This window comes from Taeniopygia guttata, chromosome 37 (assembly GCF_048771995.1).
Source record: "Taeniopygia guttata chromosome 37, bTaeGut7.mat, whole genome shotgun sequence".
NCBI lineage: Eukaryota > Metazoa > Chordata > Aves > Passeriformes > Estrildidae > Taeniopygia > Taeniopygia guttata.
In genome coordinates this window covers 1,247,305-1,266,876 of record NC_133062.1, presented here as the reverse complement: position 1 = coordinate 1,266,876, position 19,572 = coordinate 1,247,305, and the positions used below count along the sequence as shown (strand labels likewise).

At 56.9% G+C, this 19,572-nt stretch overlaps 2 protein-coding genes across 2 annotated transcripts in view; one reads left to right on the top strand and one right to left on the bottom strand.

Moving 5' to 3' along the window:
- Window positions 1-4,965: 4,965 nt before the first annotated feature.
- LOC140681542 (uncharacterized) lies at window positions 4,966-10,470 on the top strand. Its single transcript, XM_072921448.1, has 7 exons — window positions 4,966-5,178; window positions 5,220-5,685; window positions 6,401-6,498; window positions 7,579-7,647; window positions 8,375-8,429; window positions 10,148-10,184; window positions 10,309-10,470. Exons 1-7 carry the CDS (start codon window positions 4,966-4,968, stop codon window positions 10,343-10,345), a joined length of 975 nt encoding a protein of 324 aa, XP_072777549.1. The 3' UTR covers window positions 10,346-10,470.
- Window positions 10,471-10,611: 141 nt separating this feature from the next.
- The window catches only part of PPFIA3 (PTPRF interacting protein alpha 3), a 54,173-nt gene continuing 45,212 nt past the window's right edge, over window positions 10,612-19,572 (bottom strand). Inside the window, exons 24-29 of the mRNA XM_072921447.1 lie at window positions 18,462-18,559; window positions 15,941-16,116; window positions 14,918-14,986; window positions 12,778-12,940; window positions 11,240-11,303; window positions 10,612-10,942 (exon numbers count right to left, since the gene is read on the bottom strand). Of these exons, the coding sequence (XP_072777548.1) occupies window positions 11,242-11,303; window positions 12,778-12,940; window positions 14,918-14,986; window positions 15,941-16,116; window positions 18,462-18,559 (568 nt within the window). The 3' untranslated portion in view covers window positions 10,612-10,942; window positions 11,240-11,241. The remainder of the gene's footprint in view (window positions 10,943-11,239; window positions 11,304-12,777; window positions 12,941-14,917; window positions 14,987-15,940; window positions 16,117-18,461; window positions 18,560-19,572) is intronic.

Below are 19,572 nucleotides of genomic sequence, written 5' to 3'. Positions count from 1 at the left end.
AATTTGGGGATCCCAACCCATAATTTGGGGTCCCACCCCATAATTTGGGGTCCCACCCCGTAATTTGGGATCCCACCCCATAATTCGGGGGGTCCCCACCCGTAATTTGGGGTTTAATGCCCCCCCCAACCAATAATTTGGGGTCCCACCCCATAATTTGGGGGGTTCCCGCCCGTAGTTTGGGGTGTAATGTCCCCCCCACCCCATAATTTGGGGTCGCACCCCATAATTTGGGGTCCCATCCCCTAACTAGGGGTCCCCATGGCCCCCCCACCCCATAATTTGGGGGTTCCCCGCCCGTAATTTGGGGTCCCGCCCCATAATTTGGGGTGCCATCCCCTAATTGGGGGTCCCCATGTCCCCCCCATCCCATAATTTGAGGATCCCAACCCATAATTTGGGGGTTCCCCACCCGTAATTTGGAGTTTAATGTCCCCCAACCAATAATTTGGGGTCCCATCCCCTAATTGGGGGTCCCCATGTCCCTCCAACCCCATAATTTGGGGTCTCACCCCATAATTCGGGGGGTCCCCACCCGTAATTTGGGGTTTAATGCCCCCCCAACCAATAATTTGGGGATCCCAACCCATAATTTGGGGTCCCGCCCCATAATTTGGGGTCCCACCCAATAATTTGTGGTCCCGACCCATAATTGGGGGTCCCATGTCACCCCCCACCCCATAATTTGGGGGGTCCCCACCCGTAATTTGGGGGTTAATGGCCTCCCCAACCAATAATTTGGGGATCCCAACCCATAATTTGGGGTCCCATCCCCTAATTGGGGGTCCCCATGTCCCTCCAACCCCATAATTCGGGGGGTCCTCGCCCGTAATTTGGGGTCCCCCCCATAATTTTGGGGTTCCACCCCGTAATTTGGGGTCCCGCCCCGTAATTTGGTGTCCCACGCCATAATTTGGGGGTTCCCCGCCCGTAATTTGGGGTCCCGCTCCATAATTTGGGATCCCATCCCATAATTGGGGGTCCCATGTCACCCCCTACCCCATAATTTGGGGGTCCCCACCCGTAATTTGGGGTTTAATGTCCCCCCAGCCAATAATTTGGGGTCCCGCCCCATAATTTGGGGTCCCATCCCCTAACTGGGGGTCCCCATGGCCCCCCCACCACATAATTTGGGGTCCCACCCCATAATTTGGGGGTTCCCCGCCCGTAATTTGGGGTCCCGTCCCATAATTGGGGGGTCCCACCCCATAATTTGGGGGGTCCCCACCCGTAATTTGGGGTTTAATGCCCTCCCAACCAATAATTTGGGGTACCGCCCCATAATTTGGGGTCCCATCTCCTAATTGGGGGTCCTTATGTCCCCCCCACCCCATAATTTGGGGATCTCAACCCATAATTTGGGGGTCCCCATGTCCCTCCAACCCCATAATTCGGGGATCCCACCCCATAATTTGGGGTCCCACCCCATAATTTGGGATCCTGCCCCATAATTGGGGGTCCCATGTCAACCCCACCCCATAATTTGGGGATCCCGCCCGTAATTTGGGGTCCCCCCCAAAATAATTTGGGGGTCCCTTCCCCCAAAATTGGGACATATTTGGGGTCCCCCCCCAATAATTTTGGGGTCCCTTCCCCCATAATTGAACCCCCCCCCAAATAAATTTTGGGTTCCCCTCCCCCATAATTACGGAATATTTGGGGTCCCCCCCCAATAATTTGGGGTCTCCCCCCACAAATAAATTTGGGTGTCCCTTCCCCCATAATTAGGGAATATTTTGGGGTCCCCCCCCAATAATTTGGGGTCTCCCCCCCCAAAATAATTTGGGTGTCTCCTCCCCCATAATTAGGGAATATTTGGGGTCTCCCCCCAATAATTTGGGGTCTCCCCCCCCCAAATTAATTTGGGGTCCCCTCCCCCACAATCGGGCCATATTTGGGGTCCCCCCTCAAATAATTTGGGGGTCCCTTCCCCCATAATTGAAACCCCACCACCCCAAAATTTGGGGGTCCCCTCCCCCATAATTAGGGAATATTTTGGGGTCCCCCCCCCAATAATTTGGGGTCTCCCCCCCCCAGATAAATTTGGGGTCCCCCCTCACCTGCGCCCCCCCCATGGCGCGGCGGTTCCGGCTCCTCTTTTTGTTTTTTGGGGGGGGGTCCCCCCTTTATTCCCCTCCCCCCAAGGCCGTGCGGGGGTGGGGGGAGGGGCCCCAACCTCCCCTCCCCCTCCCCCCCCCCCCCCCAAATTTGTCCTTGTTCCCCCTTTTTTAAATTTTTTTTATTTATAATTTTATTTTTTGGGGGTTGGGGGAGGGGAAAATTTTGGGGTCCCCCCCCCCAAGGCCGTGCGGGGGTGGGGGGAGGGGCCCCGACCTCCCCTCCCCCTCCCCCCCCCAAAATTTGTCCTTGGCCCCCCCTTTTTTTAAATTTATTTTATTTTTAATTCTATTTTTTGGGGGTGGGGGGAGGGGAAAATTTTGGGGTCCCCCCCCCCCAATTCTGGGCTATCCCAGAATCCCCCGCGGCAGCGCGTGACCTCCCCTCCCCCCTTCCCCTCCCCCCCTCCCCTCCCCCCTTTCCCTCCCCCCCCCCCGGGTCTATTTTTAGCTCAGCGCCTCCAATTTCCACCCCTCCCCCACCCCCCAAAAAAACCAACAAAAAACCCCCAAAAAATCCAAAATTTTGGGTCACACCCCCCAAATTTGAGCTCCACCCACCCCCCCCCAAATATTTTGGGGTGATCCCCTCAAAATTTGCCCCCCCCCCCCCCCCAAAAAAAAGGGGAGAATTTCACAAAAATGGGTCGAAATATTTAATTTTTATGATTTTTTTGGGGGGTTGATGCTCCTAAATCAAATTTTGGGGTGTCCCCCCCCCGTAAATGTGATGCCACCCCAAAATATCAAAATATGACACCCCCCCCAAATTTTGGGACCCCCCCCCAATTTGGGACACCCCTAAACGGGAGAAAAAAACCCAAAATTGGGTCGAAATCTTGAATTTTTGGGGTTTTCACCTCAGTTTCTCTCCAAAAATTCGGGTCTGACCCCAAAATTTGGGGTGACCCCCCCCTAAATTTGGGGTGACCCTCCTTAAATGTGACCCCCCCCCAAAATTTGACCCCTCCCAGATTTGGGGACACCCCGAAATGTGAAAAAACCCAAAAAATTGATCAAAATCTTGAATTTTTGGGGTTTTCTCCTCGATTTCAACCCCTCGATCCCCCAAATTTGGGGTGACCCCCCCCCTAAATTTGACACCCCCTCCCCAAATTTGGGGACACCCCCAAATGTGAAAAAAAACTGAAAAAATGGATCAAAATGTTGAATTTTTGGGTTTTCTCCTCGATTTCCCCCCCCCCCCCCGTGTCTATTTTTGGGTCCCGCGGTGGGGGAGGGGCGCAGCTGCTGTGGTCACTCTGTGGTCACTCTGTGGTCACTCGGCGGTCACTCGGCACTGGTCACTCTGTGCTGGTCACTCTGTGCTGGTCACTCTGTGGTCACTCTGTGGTCATTCTGAGGTCACTCAGTGGTCATTCAGCACTGGTCACTCTGTGGTCACTCAGTGGTCACTCGGTGGTCTCTCAGCGGTCACTCCGTGGTCACTCAGCACTGGTAACTCAGCGGTCACTCCGAGGTCTCTCAGCGGTCACTCCGTGGTCATTCAGCACTGGTAACTCAGCGGTCACTCCGAGGTCTCTCAGCGGTCACTTCGTGGTCATTCGGCACTGGTCACTCAGCGGTCACTCCGTGGTCATTTTGACGTCATTCTGAGGTCACTCAGCACCGGTCACTCAGCAGCGGTCACTCTGAGGTCACTCAGCGGTCACTCCGTGGTCATTCCGTGGTCATTCTGAGGTCATTCTGAGGTCACTCAGCACTGGTCACTCCGTGGTCATTCAGCACCGGTCACTCATCGGTCACTCCGTGGTCATTCTGATGTCATTCTGAGGTCACTCAGCACCGGTCACTCAGCAGTCACTCCGTGGTCATTCAGCGGTCACTCAGCAGTCACTCCGTGGTCACTCCGTGGTCATTCAGCACCGGTCACTCATCGGTCACTCCGTGGTCATTCTGATGTCACTCTGAGGTCACTCAGCGCCGGTCACTCTGAGGTCACTCTGTGGTCACTCCGTGGTCATTCAGCACCGGTCTCTCAGCGGTCACTCAGTGGCCACTCAGCGGTCACTCAGCGGTCACTCCGAGGTCTCTCAGCGGTCACTTCATGGTCATTCGGCACTGGTCACTCAGCGGTCACTCCGTGGTCATTCAGCAGTCACTCTGTGGTCACTCCGAGGTCACTCTCTGGTCACTCTGAGGTCTCTCTGTGATCTCTCAGCGGTCACTCAGCGGTCACTCTGAGGTCACTCTGAGGTCACCCATCGGTCACTCAGCGGTCACTCAGCAGCGGTCACTCCATGGTCATTCAGTGGTCACTCAGCGGTCACTCTGAGGTCTCTCCGTGATCTCTCAGTGGTCACTCAGCGGTCACTCAGCGGTCTCTCAGCGGTCTCTCAGCAGTCACTCCATGGTCATTCAGAGGTCACTCTGTGGTCACTCTGACGTCTCTCTGTGATCTCTCAGTGGTCACCCACCGGTCACTCAGTGGTCACTCAGTGGTCACTCATTGATCACTCATTGATCACTCATTGATCACCCAGCGGTCTCTCAGCGGTCACTCAGTGGTCACTGGTCACTCATTGATCACTCATCGATCACTCATTGATCACCCAGCAGTCAGCGGTCACCCAGTGGTCACTCAGTGGTCACTCAGTGGTCACTCACTGGTCACTCATGGCTCCGGCCACTCCACAGCTGCTGCTGCTGCTGCTGCTCCTCGGGGCATGGGCGGCCTCGGGGGAGCTTCATCATCATCCTCATCCTCATCATCCTCAGCACCTTCATCATCCTCATCATCCTCAGCACCATCCTCATCCTCAGCAGAGCGAGGAAGGCTCCCCCAGTGACCTTCATCATCCTCATCCTCATCTTCATCCTCAGGGGGATGAAGGCTCCCCCGGTCACCTTCATCATCCTCAGCAGAGTGAGGAAGGCTCCCCCAGTGACCTTCATCATCTTCATCACCATCCTCATCCTCAGCAGAGCGAGGAAGGCTCCACCAGTGACCTTCATCATCCTCATCATCCTCATCATCCTCAGGGGGATGAAGGCTCCCCCAGTGACCTTCATCATCTTCATCCTCAGCAGGGGGATGAAGGCTCCCCTGGCGACCTTCATCATCTTCTTCATCATCCTCAGGGGGATGAAGGCTCCCCCGCTGACCCCCTCCATCATCATCATCATCACCGGAGCGATGAAGGCTCCCCCAGTCACCACCATCATCATCATCACCACGGCGACCGCGAGGATGACGACGATGACGATGATGAAGGCCAACCGAGGGTGGATGAAGGCCGCCGTCGCCATGACGATGATGAAGGCCAACCGAGGGTGGATGAAGGCCACCGTCACCATGACGATGATGAAGGCCAACCGAGGGTGGATGAAGGCCACCGTCACCATGACGACGATGATGAAGGCCAACCAAAGGTGGATGAAGGCCACCATCACCATGACGATGATGATGATGATGATGATGATGATGAAGGCCACAGCCCCCCCAGTTCTGAGGAGGAGGAGGAGGAGGAAGGTGACGATGACGATGATGAAGATGAGGAAGAGGAAGATGGCGGCCGCAGCTCCGAGGAAGAGGAGGAGGAGGAAGGTGGGAATTTTTGGGGGGGTTTTTGGGTGGATTTTGGGGAATTTTGGGGATTTTTGGGGATATTTGACCCCATCCCCCGAACGCAGGGAGTGAGGAAGAGGAGGAGGAGGAGGAGGAGGAGGAAGGTGGGATTTTTTGGGGGGGTTTTGGGGGATTTTGGGTGGAATTTTGGGGAATTTTGGGGATATTTGAGCCCATCCCCCGAACGCAGGGAGTGAGGAAGAGGAGGAGGAGGAAGGTGGGATTTTTTGGGGGATTTTTTGGGATTTTTGGGGGAATTTTTGGGATTTTTGGGGATATTTGAGCCCATCCCCCGAACGCAGGGAGTGAGGAAGAGGAGGAGGAGGAGGAGGAGGAGGAGGAAGGTGGGATTTTTTGGGGGGGTTTTTGGGGAATTTTTGGGGGATTTTGGGGGAATTTTGGGGATTTTTGGGGATATTTGAGCCCATCCCCCCAACACAGGGAGTGAGGAAGAGGAGGAGGAGGAGGAAGGTGGGATTTTTTTGGGGGCATTTTTGGGTGGATTTTGGGGATTTTTTGGGGAATTTTTTGGGATTTTTGGGGATATTTGAGCCCATCCCCCGAACGCAGGGAGTGAGGAAGAGGAGGAGGAGGAAGGTGGGATTTTTTTGGGGAATTTTTGGGTGGATTTTGGGGATTTTTGGGGGAATTTTAGGGATTTTTGGGGACATTTGACCCCATCCCCCGAACGCAGGGAGTGAGGAAGAGGAGGAGGAGGAGGAGGAGGAGGAAGGTGAGGCCGAAGGGCGGTACCGGCCCGGCTCCGTCTGCCGCTACTGCCGCTACTGCAAGGTGGGGAGGGGAAATTTGGGGGGGGATTTGGGGAAATTTGGGGGATTTTGGGGGAGTTTGGGGGGTTTTGGGGGAATTTGGGGAAATTTGGGGAAAATTTGGGGGCTTTGGGGGGGTTTTGGGGGATTTTGGGGGAAATTTGGGGGAAATTTGGGGAAAATTTGGGGGATTTTGGGGAAATTTGGGGGAGTTTGAGAGGATTTGGGGAGATTTTGGAGAAATTTGGGGGATTTTGGGGAAATTTGGGGGGTTTGGGGGGATTTTGGGGAAATTTTGGGGAAATTTGGGGGGATTTTGGGGAAATTTGGGGGATTTTGGGGAAATTTGGAGGGTTTTGTGGGGGATTTGGGGGGATTTGGGGGGATTTTCGGAAGATTTTGGGGAAATTTGGAGGAAATTTGAGGGGATTTGGAGAATTTGGAGGGATTTTGGGGAAATTTGGGGGATTTTGAGGGGAATTGGACAGAAATTGGGAATTTTGGGGGATTTTGGGGGGATTTGGGGATTTTGGGGAATTTTCAGGGGATTTGAGGGGAATTGGACAGAATTTGGGGGGATTTGGGGGATTTTGGGAATTTTGGGGGATTTTGGAGAAATTTGGGGGATTTTGGGGGGATTTGAGGGAATTTGGGGGGATTTTGGGACGGGTTTGGGGGAAAATTGGGGGGATTTGGAAGATTTTTGGGGGGAATTGGGGGATTTTGGGGATTTGGAGGATTTTGGGGGCATTTGGGGGATTTTGGGGATTTCGGGGTGGATTTTGGAGAAATTTGGGGGATTTTGGGGATTTCGGGGTGGATTTTGGAGAAATTTGGGGGATTTTTGAGAAATTAGGGGGGATTTGGGGGATATTGGGGGGATTTGGGGTCATTCGGGGGGGTTGGGGGACATTTTGGAGAATTTGGGGGGATTTGGGGGGATTTTGGGAGGGTTTGGGGCGATTTAGGGGGGGTTTGGAGGGGACTTTGGGGGGTTTTGGGGGGGGTTGGGGTAGTTTTGGGGGATTTGGGAGGTTTTGGGGGGATTTTGGGGTATTTTGGGGGGTTTTGTACCCCCTGACCCCCCCAAATTTCCCCCCAGCACTGCCGGCGCTGCTCCCGCTGCCCCTGCACCGAGGGGGACCCCGGGGACCCCTGTCCCCCCTGCCAGGTGACCCCAAACTCCCCAAACTCCCCAAAATCCCCCCAAAATCCCCAAAATCCCCCAGAAATCCTCCAAAACTCCCAAAATCCCCTTAAACCCCCCAAAAACCCCCCCAAACCTCCTCAAAACCCGCCAAAATCCCCCCGAAATCCCACCTAAATCCCCCAAAAATCCCCCAAAACACCGCAAAAATCCCCCCCAATCCCCCCAAAATCTCCCTAAATCCCCCCCAAGATCCCCAAAATCCCCAAAACTCCCCTAAAACCCCCCAAACCCCCTAAAACGCCCCTAAATTCCTCAATAGCCCCCCCCAAAAAAACAAATCCCCCCTAAAATCCCAAAAATCTCCCTAAGTCCCTCCTGAAACCCCCCAAAAATCCCCCAAAGATCCCCCCGAAATCCCCAAAAATCCCCCCAAAATCCCCCAAAATCCTGCAAAAATCCCCAAAACCCCCAAAATCCCCCATAAAGCCCCCCAGAAACCCCCCAAAATTCCCCCAAATCCTCCAAAATTCCCCCAAAATCACCCCAAACCTCCCAAAATTCCCCAAAAAATCCCCCCCAAAATCCCCCAAAATCTCCCCAAAATCCCCCAAAATCCCCCCAACACCTCCCAAAATACCCCCAAAATTTCCCCAAATCCTCCAAAAATCCCCCAAAAATCCCCCCAAACCCCCCTGACCCTCTCTGGGGACCACCGGGACCCCCCAAAATTCCCTTTTTGCCCCCCCAGGGCTGTCAGCTCTGTTACCTCTGTCCCCTCCTGTGCGACACCGCCTGCCGGCCGGGTGAGACCCCAAAATCCTCCTCGGGACCCCCAAATTCACCCCAAAATCCGCCTCGGGACCCCAAAATTCACCCGGGACCCCAAAATTCCACCCCAAAATCCGCTGGGACCCCGAAAATCCGCCCCAAAATCCGCCCCGGGACCCCAAAATTCACCCCAAAAATCCGCCCCGGGACCCCAAAATCCGCCCCGGGACCCCCAAATTCACCCCAAATCCCCCCCAAAATCCTCCTCGGGACCCCCAAAATACGCCCCAGGACCCCAAAAATCCACCCCGGGACCCAAAAATTCACCCCGGGACCCCAAAATCCATCCCGGGACCCCCAAAATCCACCCCAGGACCCTAAAATTCACCCCAAAATCCGCCCCGGGACCCCCAAAAATCCGCCCCGGGATTCCCAAAATCCGCCCGGGACCCCAAAATCCACCCCAAAATCAGCCCCGGGACCCCTCAAAATCAACACTGGGACACCCAAAATCCGCCCCGGGACCCCAAAATCCACCGGGACCCCAAAATCCGCCCCATAATCCACGCCGGGACCCCAAATTTCACCTCAAAATCAGCCCCGGGATCCCCAAAATCCACCCCGGGACCCCAAAATCCACCCGAAAATCAGCCTCGGGACGCCCAAAATCCGCCGGGACCCCAAAAATTCACCCAAAACTCCGCCCCGGGACCCCAAAATTCACCCCAAAATCAGCCCCGGGACCCCCAAAATCCGCCCCAAAATCAGCCCCGGGACCCCAAAATTCACCCCAAAATCCTCCTCGGGACCCCCAAAATTCACCCCAAAATCCTCCTCGGGACCCCCAAAATCCGCCCCAAAATCCGCCCCGGGACCCCCAAAATACGCCCCAGGACCCCAAAAATCCACCCCGGGACCCAAAAATTCACCCCAAAATCCACCCGGGACCCCAAAATCCATCCCGGGACCCCCAAAATCCACCCCGGGACCCTAAAATTCACCCCAAAATTCCCCTCGGGACCCCCAAAATCCACCCGGGACCCCAAAATTCACCCCAAAATCTGCCCCGGGACCCCAAAATCCATCCCGGGACCCCGAAATCCACCCCGGGACCCCAAAATCAACCCCAGGACCCCCAAAATCCCCCTAAAATCCACCCGGGACCCCAAAATCCCCCCAAAAATCTGCTCCGGGACCCCAAAATAAACCCCAAAATCAGCCTCTGGACCCCCAAAATCCGCCCCGGGACCCCAAAATCCATCCCGGGACCCCTCAAAATCTACACTGGGATCCCAAAATCAACCCCGGGACCCCCAAAATCCCCCAAAAAATCCACCCGGGACCCCAAAATCCACCCCGGGACCCCCAAAATCCACCCCGGGACCTCCAAAATCCATCCCGGGACCCCAAAAATCCGCCCCGGGACCCCAAAATTCACCCCAAAATCAGCCCCGGGACCCCAAAATCCACCCCAAAATCCACCCCGGGACCCCCAAAATCCACCCCAAAATCCACCGGGACCCCCAAATTCCCCCCAAAATCCACTCCGGGACCCCAAAATCCGCCCCGGGACCCCAAAATCCATCCCAGGACCCCCAAAATCTCCCCCAAAATCCGCCTCGGGACCCCAGAATCCACCCGGGACCCCAAAATCCACCTGGGACCCCCAAAATCACCCCCAAAATCCCCCCCAAAATCCACCCGGCACCCGCAAACCCACCTGAGCCCCCCCAAATCCCCCCAAATTCCGCAGGCAGCCTCGTGGATGAGCTCTCGGGAGCGCTGCTGCAGTAAGTGCCCCCCCAAATTTGGGGAGGGGTCCCCCAAAATCCCCCCACCCCCCAAATATCCCCTCAGCTGATTTTGGGGGCGCCCCCTCCCCAAATTTAACCCCCCTCGCCCCTCCCCCCACAGGTCACTCGCCAAATTCTTCGAGCCCCCCGAAGCCTGAGGGGATTTTGGGGGGGGGGCGCGGGTTGAAGACCCCCCCCACACCCCCTCCCCCACCCTGGCGCCCCCTCCCCAAATTATTTTGGGGTGGGGGGGGTGGAAATAAAAAGCTTGAAAGGACGAAAACGAATTTTGGGGGGATTTGGGGGGATTTTGGGGGGATTTTGGGGGGATTTTGGGGGGTTTTGGAGGGATTTTGGGGGTCCTGGGGGGGCTCGAAGAGACCCCACCCCTTTTATTTGGGGAGGGGTCCCCAAAAATTCCACATTTTGCAGTTTTTGGGGTTTTTGCCCCATTTTTTTATTGGGTTTTCCATGCAGACCCCCCCGCGCCCCCCTCCCCCATCGCCGGGGGGAGAAAATGGGGAGGGGGCGCCAAGGGGGGGGAGGGGGGACCCCCAAACCCCCCCCCAAATTTTATAGCAGCAGAGGCAGAGCCCCCTCCCCAAAAAAGGGCTCAGCGATTTTTTTTTTGGGGGGGGGGGTCCCCAAAATTAACCCGCACCCCCCAATCACCGACATGGGGGGGGGGGGAATTTGGGGAGGGGGATTTTGGGGGTCGCCCCCCCCCCCACGAAGGTTTCATCAGGTCAGGGACCCTGCGGGGGGGGGGGGAAATAAATGAGGGGGGGTCCCCAAAAAATGGGGACCCCCAAATTTTTCACTTCCAACCCCAAATTGAGAATCCCCCTCCCCAAAATTGAGGACCCCCCCAAAAAATTGAAGACCCCCACTCAAATTCTTCACCCCCCCCAAAAAAACCACCTTAATTCACCCAAAATTGAGACCCCCCCCCAAAATTTTCAGCCCCACCCCCCCCAAATTGGACAGCCAAGACCCCTCCCCAATTTCCCACCCTGACGCCCCCTCCCCAAATTTTGGGGACCCCCCCTCACCGTTAGCAGGAGTAGGTCCGGACCGAGACCCCCCCATCGCCCCTCGGGGGGGGCACCGAGTTCCCTGGGGGGGGATGGGGGTTAGGACCCCCCAAAAAACCCCCCGAGACCCCTCCCCAAAAAATCCACACCCCCCAAAAAAATCCAGACCCCCAAAATCCCCGAAAATCCCCCCAAAATCCCCCCGAAATCTTCCCAAATCCCCCAAATTTGCCCCCAAAATCCTCCCCACGACCCCTCCCCAAATTTCCCCAACCCGAGCCCCCCACGACCCCCCAAAATTGACCCCCCCGGTATCAAAAACCCCTCCAAGACCCCTCCCCAAATCAACCCCAGACCCCCAAAATCGAGCCCGAATTTCCCCAAAAATGCCCCCAGACCCCCAAAATCCCCCCCAGATCCCCCTAAATCAACCCAAGACCCCCCAAATCTCCCCCAAATTTCCCCTCACCCCCCCAGTCAACCCATGACCCCCAAAATCCCCCCAAATTCCCCCCAAGCCCCCCAAAATCCCCCCCAAATTTCCCCTCAACACCCCCAAATCAATCCCAGACCCCCCAAATCCACCCAAATTTCCCCCAAAATCCCCCCAAAACCCCAGAAAATCCCCCAGACCCTCCAAATTCCCCCAAAATCCCCCCAAATCTCCCCCAACCCCCCCAAAATCCCCTAGATCCCCCAAATCCTCCCAAATCTCCCCCAAATCTTCCCCAAATTTCCCCCAAATCCCCCCAAAACCCCCTAAATCCCCCAAACTCCCCCCCCAAAATCTCCCCCAAATTTCCCCCCAGACCCCCAAATCCCCCCAATTTCCCCCAAATATCCCCCAAGACCCTCAAAATCCCCCCAAATTTCCCTTCAACCCCTCCAAATCAACCCCAGACCCCCCAAATCCCCCCCAAATCTCCCCCAAATCACCCCCAAAATCCCCCCAAATCTCCCCCAAATTTCCCCCAAGACTCCACAAACCCCCCCAAATTTCCCCAAAATCTCCCCCAAGACCCCTAAATTCCTCCCCAACCCCCCCAAACCCCCCCAAATCCCCAGAAAATCCCCCAGACCCCCCAAATCCCCCCCAAATCTCCCCCAAATCTCCCCCAAATTTCCCCCAAATCCCTCCAAGACCCCCAAATTCCCCCCCAAATTTCCCCTCAACCCCCCCAAATCAACCCCAGACCCCCAAATCCCCCCCAAAACCCCCCCAAATCCCCCCAAAACCCCCCAAATCTCCCCCAAATTTTCCCCCAGACCCCCCAAATCTCCCCCAAATTTCCCCCAAATCTCCCCCAAGACCCCCAAAATCCCCCCAAATTTCCCCTCAACCCCCCCAAATCAACCCCAGACCCCCAAAACCCCCCCAAAATCTCCCCCAAATTTCCCCCCAGACCCCACAACCCCCCCCAAATCTCCCCCAAATCTCCCAAATCTCCCCCAAATCCCCCCCAAACCCCCTCAAAATCCCCCCAAATCCCCCCCAAACCTCCCCTAAACCCCCCCCAAGCCCCCCAGGACCCCTCCCCAAATTCCCCCCCCCTCACCGTCGGGCTGGACCTTGCGCAGGGGCAGGGGGGGGGTCCCCAGGGGCGCCCCCCGAAAGTTGGGGGGCAACATCTCGGTGGCCTCGGGACCCCCCCCCCGCAGCTCCTTCTCCCGGAACAGCTTCCGCCAGGACGGGGAGCGGCTGAAGGGTCTGGGGGCGTCCTGGGGGGCACCCCGAAATCTGAGACCCCCCCGGGGGTCGTGGGGGGGGGATTTGGGGGGGTTTGGGGGGGTTGTGGGGGATTTAGGGGGATTTGGGGGGGATTTCGGGGGGATTTTAGGGTCCTGAAGGGTCTGGGGGCGTCCTGGGGGGGCACCCCGAAATCTGAGACCCCCCCCCGGGGTGTGGGAGGGGGATTTGGGGGGTTTTAGGGAGATTTGGGGGGATTTGGGGGGATTTGGGGGGATTTTGGGGGGATTTGGGGGAAATTGGGGGGATTTTGGGGGGATTTTGGGGGGGATTTTAGGGTCCTGAAGGGTCTGGGGGCGTCCTGGGGGGCACCCCGAAATCTGAGACCCCCCCCGGGGCGTGGGAGGGGGATTTGGGGGGTTTTGGGGGGGTTAAACTGGATTTTGGGGGGGTTAAAGTGGATTTGGGGGGGGTAAAAGGGGATTTTGGGGGGATTTTAGGGTCCTGAAGGGTCTGGGGGCGTCCTGGGGGGCACCCCGAAATCTGAGACCCCCCCGGGGGGTGGGAGGGGGATTTGGGGGGGTTTGGGGGGATTTGGGGGGAATTTGGGGGATTTTGGGGGGGTTTGGGGTCCCTGGGGAGCGGCTGAAGGGTCTGGGGGCGTCCTGGGGGGGCACCCCGAAATCTGAGACCCCCCCCGGGGAAGGTGGGAGGGGGATTTGGGGGCATTTTGGGGGGTTAAAGTGGATTTTGGGGGGGATTTGGGGGGTTAAAATTTGATTTTTGGGGGGATTTTGGGGGTCCTGAAGGGTCTTGGGGCGTCCTGGGGGGCACCCCGAAATCTGAGACCCCCCCCGGGAAGGTGGGAGGGGGATTTGGGGAAATTTGGGGGGATTTGGGGGGGATTTTGGGGGATTTGGGGGGGATTTTGGGGGTTTTAGGGGGGATTTTGGGAGGATTTAAGGGGGGAATTTGGAGGAATTTTAGAGGATTTTGGGCAATTTGGGGAGGATTTGGGGGGGATTTTGGGGAGGGTCTTGGGGGGATTTTTGGGGATTTTGGGGGGATTTGGAGGAAATTTGGGGGGATTTGGGGGGTCTCAGAGGGGAATTTTGGGGGAATTTTGGGGGGTCTCAGAGGTGAATTTTGGGGGAATTTTGGGGGGTCTTGGAAGGGAATTTTGGGGGGTCTCGGAGGGGAATTTTGGGGGGATTTGGGGGCATTTTGGGGGGATTTGGGGAGGTCTTGGAGGGGAATTTAGGGGGGTCTCGGAGAGGAATTTTGGGGGAATTTTGGGGGGTCTTGGAGAGGAATTTTCGGGGAATTTGGGGGGTCTCGGAGGGGAATTTTGGGGGGATTTGGGGGGCGTCTCGGAGGGGAATTTTGGGGGGATTTCAGAGGGATTTGGGGGGTCTTGGAAGGGAATTTTGGGGGGATTTGAGGGGGTCTCGGAGGGGAATTTTGGGGGAATTTTGGGGGGTCTTGGAGGGGAATTTTGGGGGATTTGGGGGGTCTCAGAGGGGAATTTTGGAGGGATTTTGGGGGGTCTTGGAGGGGAATTTTGGGGGGATTTGGGGGGTCTTGGAGGGAGATTTTGGGGGAATTTTGGGGGGGTCTCGGAAGGGAATTTGGGGGGATTTGGGGGGTCTCAGAGGGGAATTTTGGGGGGATTTGGGGGGGTCTTGGAGGGGAATTTTGGGGGGTCTGGGAGGGGAATTTTGGGAGGATTTGAGAGGGTCTCGGAGGGGAATTTTGGGGGGTCTTGGAGGGGAATTTTGGGGGGATTTGGGGGGATTTGGGGGAATTTTGGGGGGATTTGGGGGCATTTTGGGGGGATTTGGGGGGTCTCGGAGGGGAATTTTGGGGGGATTTGGGGCCGAACTGGGGAGGTTTTAGGGGGGATTTGGAGGAATTTTAGAGGATTTTGGGGGGGATTTGGAGATTTTTTGGGGGGATTTGGGGTCCCGGAGGTTTTGGGGGTCCCCGGGGGGGTCCCGCCCCTCCCCCACCTCATCGAGGCGCCGCTCGGTGCCCGCCGAGATCAAAGCGCCGAATTCCTTCTGCAGCAGCTGCCGAGCCTGAGGACATTGGGGACATTGGGGACACTGGGGGGACATTGGGGACATTTGGGGGATTGGGGACAATGGGGACATTGGGGACATTGGGGACATTGGGGACATCAATGGGGACATTGGGGACATTGGGGGGACCAGTCCCTCCCAGTACAAACCAGTACAAACCAGTACAAACCAGTATAACCAGTATAACCAGTCCCACCTGGCAGTTCTGGGTGGGGATTTCTCCATCCCCCAGTCTCTCCCAGTACAAACCAGTACAAACCAGTATAAACCAGTACAAACCAGTATAACCAGTATAACCAGTATAAACCAGTATAAACCAGTATAACCAGTCCCACCTGGCAGTTCTGGGTGGGGATTTCTCCATCCCCCAGTCCCTCCCAGTACAAACCAGTATAAACCAGTACAAACCAGTACAAACCAGTACAAACCAGTATGCCCAGTCCCACCTGGCAGTTCTGGGTGGGGATTTCTGCATCCCCCAGTCCCTCCCAGTATAAACCAGTACAAACCAGTACAAACCAGTATAACCAGTCCCACCTGGCAGTTCTGGGTGGGGATTTCTCCATCCCCAGTCCCTCCCAGTACAAACCAGTATAAACCAGTACAAACCAGTATAACCAGTCCCACCTGGCAGTTCTGGGTGGGGATTTCTCCATCCCCAGTCCCTCCCAGTACAAACCAGTATAAACCAGTACAAACCAGTACAAACCAGTACAAACCAGTACAAACCAGCACAAACCAGTATAACCAGTCGCACCTGGCAGTTCTGGGTGGGGATTTCTCCATGCCCCAGTGCCTCCCAGTCCCTCCCAGTATAAACCAGTATAAACCAGTACAAACCAGTACAAACCAGTACAAACCAGTCCCACCTGGCAGTTCTGGGTGGGGATTTCTCCATGCCCCAGTCCCTCCCAGTACAAACCAGTACAAACCAGTACAAACCAGTCGCACCTGGCAGTTCTGGGTGGGGATCTGCAGCAGCAGCGCCAGGTCGGCCCAGTCGAAGCTCTCGTCCAGCGCCAGCAGCGCCCCGTGAACGCCCGACTCGCCCAAATTTGGGGCGAATTCCCGCAGCCCCACGCTGCTCACCCAGGCGCTGACCCGCTCGTTGGACCACACCACCACATCTGGGACACCCCAAAAATATCGGGGTACCCCAAAAAATCCCGGGGGACCCCAAAAATCCCGACCCGGATTGCCCAAAATCCCCCAAATCTCACCCGAAACCCCAAAACCCGCAGGGATCCCAAAATCCCACAGGGATCCCAAAAATCCCCCTTGGACACCCCAAAAATCCCCCAAATCCTGACCCAGGTGCTGCCCAGATCGCTGGAGCACAGAACCACATCTGGGGCACCCCAAAATTCTCGGGGTACCCCAAAAATACCGGGGGAACCCCAAAAATCCCGGGGGACCCCAAAAATCCCGACCCAAATCGCCCAAAATCACCCAAATCTCACCCGAAACCCGCAAACCCACAGGGATCCCAAAAATCCCCCAAATCCCCACCCAGGCGCTGACCCGCTCGTTGGAGCACACCACCACATCATGGGCACCCCAAAATTCCGGTGGTACCCCAAAAATTCCGGGGAACCCCAAAAATCCCGGGGAACCCCAAAAATCCCGCTCCAAATAGCCCAAATCCAACCCGAAACCCCAAAACCCGCAGGGATCCCAAAATCCCACAGCATCCTCTGTGACACCCCAAAAATCCCCCAAATCCCGACCCAGGCGCTGACCCGCTCGTTGGACCACACCACCACATCTGGGGAACCCCAAAATTCCGGTGGTACCCCAAAAATTCCGGGGAACCCCAAAAATCCCGGGGAACCCCAAAAATCCCGCTCTGGATCACCAAAATTCCCCAAATCTCACCCAAAACCCACAAACCTACAGGGACCCCCAAATCCTCACCCAGGCGCTGACCCGCTCTGAACCGCATCTAGGGCACCCCAAAATTCCGGTGGCACCCCAAAATTCCGGTGGCACCCCAAAAATCCCGGGGCACCCCAAAAATCCCGACCCAGATCGTCCAAATCCAACCCGAAACCCATAAACACAGAGGGATCCCAAAAATCCCCCAAATCCCGACCCAGGCGCTGACCCGCTCGTTGGACCGCACCACCACATCTGGGGAACCCCAAAATCTCTGGGGTACCCCAAAAATACCGGGGAACCCCAAAAATCCCGCTCCAAATCGCCCAAATTCAACCCAAAACCCATAAACACAGAGGGATCCCAAAAATCCCCCAAATCCCCACCCAGGCGCTGACCCGCTCTGAACCGCATCTAGGGCACCCCAAAATTCCGGTGGCACCCCAAAAATCCCGGGGGCACCCCAAAAATTCCCGTGGGGTACCCCAAAAATCCCGGGGAACCCCAAAAATCCCGCCCCGGATCCCCCAAAACTCCCTCGGGACACCCCAAAACTCCCTCAGGACCCCCCAAAATCCCTCAGGACCCCAAATCCCCTCAGGACCACCCCAAATCTCCCTCGGGACACCCCAAAATTCCCTCAGGACCCCCAAAACTCCCTCAGGACCCCCCAAAACTCCTTCGGGACACCCCAAAACTCCCTCGGGACACCCCAAATCCCCTCAGGACACCCCAAATCTCCCTCGGGACCCCCAAAATTTCCTCGGGACACCCCAAAACTCCCTCGGGACACCCCAAATCCCCTCAGGACCCCCCAAAACTCCCTCGGGACACCCCAAAACTCCCTCGGGACACCCCAAATCCCCCCAAAACTCCCCCAAAACTCCCTCGGGACACCCCAAATCTCCTCAGGACCCCAAAAACTCCCTCGGGACCCCCCAAAATCTCCCCCATTCTCCCCCATATCAGCGATCCCTCCCCGGCTCTGACCCCGGGGACCCCCAAATTCCTCTGAGACCCCCCCAAACCTCCTCAGGACCCCCCCAAATCCCCCTGAGGACCCCCCAAATTCCCTCAGGACCCCCCCAAATCCCCTCAGGACCCTCCAGGACCCCCCAAAATCCCCCCCCCATTCTCCCCCATATCAGCGATCCCTCCCCAACTCTGACTCCGGGGACCCCCAAAATCTTCCTGAGACCCCCCCAAATCCCCCCAGACCCCCCCAAACCTCCTCAGGACCCCCCGAATCCCTTCCACGACCCCCCCAAACCTCCTCAGGACCCCCCCAAATCCCCCCAAAATCCCCCCCATTCTCCCCCATATCAGCGATCCCTCCCTTACTCCGACCACGGGGACCCCCCAAATCCCCCCGAGACCCCCCCAAAACCCCCTCAGGACCCCCCAAAACCTCTCCACGATCCCAAGGACCCCCTCAGGACCCTCCAGGACCCCCCAAAATCTCCCCCATTCTCCCCCATATCAGCGATCCCTCCCTGACTCTGACCCCGGGGACCCCCCAAATCCCCCTGAGGACCCCCCAAACCCCCCCAAATCCCCTCAGGACCCCCCCAAATCCCCCCAGGACCCCCCCCCATACCCGAGGTGCCCCCCTGGCTCTCCTCCCGCCGCCGCTCCAGCTCCTTTCGGTCGTAGTTGAGGCGCTTCAGGCACATGATGCCGTAGTGGAGGCTCACCCTGGGGGTCCCCAAAGCAAATTTGGGGGTCCCCAAAATCACCTCGGGGTCCCCAAAGTCACCTCGAGGTCCCCAAAGTCACCCCGGGGGTCCCAGGGTCGTTTAAAGGGGGTTGGGGGCACCCCAAAGTCACCCGAGGGGTCCAAAAATGACCCTGGACAGGGTTTTGGGTCATTTTTGGGGGGCTGGGGTCGCTCGGGGGGGTCCTCAAAGCCAATTTGGGGGTCCCCAAAATCACCTCAGGGTCCCCAAAATCACCTCGGGGGTCCCCAGGTCCCCCTGAGGCCACCCCGGGGGTCCCAGGGTCGTTTAAAGGGGGTTGGGGGCACCCCAAAGTCCCCCCAGGGGTCCCAAAGTGACCCAGGAGAGGGTTTGGGGTCATTTTTGGGGGGCTGGGGTCGCTCAAAGGGGTCCCCAAAGCCAATTTGGGGGTCCCCAAAGTGATCTCGGGGGTCCCCAAAGTCACCACGGGGGTCCCAGGGTTATTTAAAGGGGGTTGGGGTCACCCCAAAATCACCCCGGGGGTCTCAAAGTGACCCCGGAGAGGGTTTGGGGTCATTTTTGGGGGGCTGGGGTTGCTCGAGGGGGTCCCCAAAGCCAATTTTGGGGTCCCCAAAATCACCTCGAGGGTCCCCAGGTCACCCCGAGGCCACTCCGGGGGTCCCAGGGTCGTTTAAAGGGGGTTGGGGTCACCCCAAAGTCATCCCAGGGGTCTCAAAGTGGCCCTGGAGACGGGTTGGGGTCATTTTTGGGGGGCTGGGGTCGCTCTGGGGGGGTCCCCAAAATCACCCCGGGGGTCCCCAGAACCAATTTGGGGGTCCCCAAATTCATTTTGAGGGTCTCCAGGTCACCCTGAGGCCAAACTTTCAACGTTTTTTTTGAGATTCCCCCCAACTTTTCCCCATTTCCCCCCAACTTTTTCTCCATTTTTTTCAAACTTTTGTGATTTTCTCCCAACTTTTCACCATTTCCCCCATCTTTTTCACCATTTCTCCCAAACTTTTGAGATTTTCT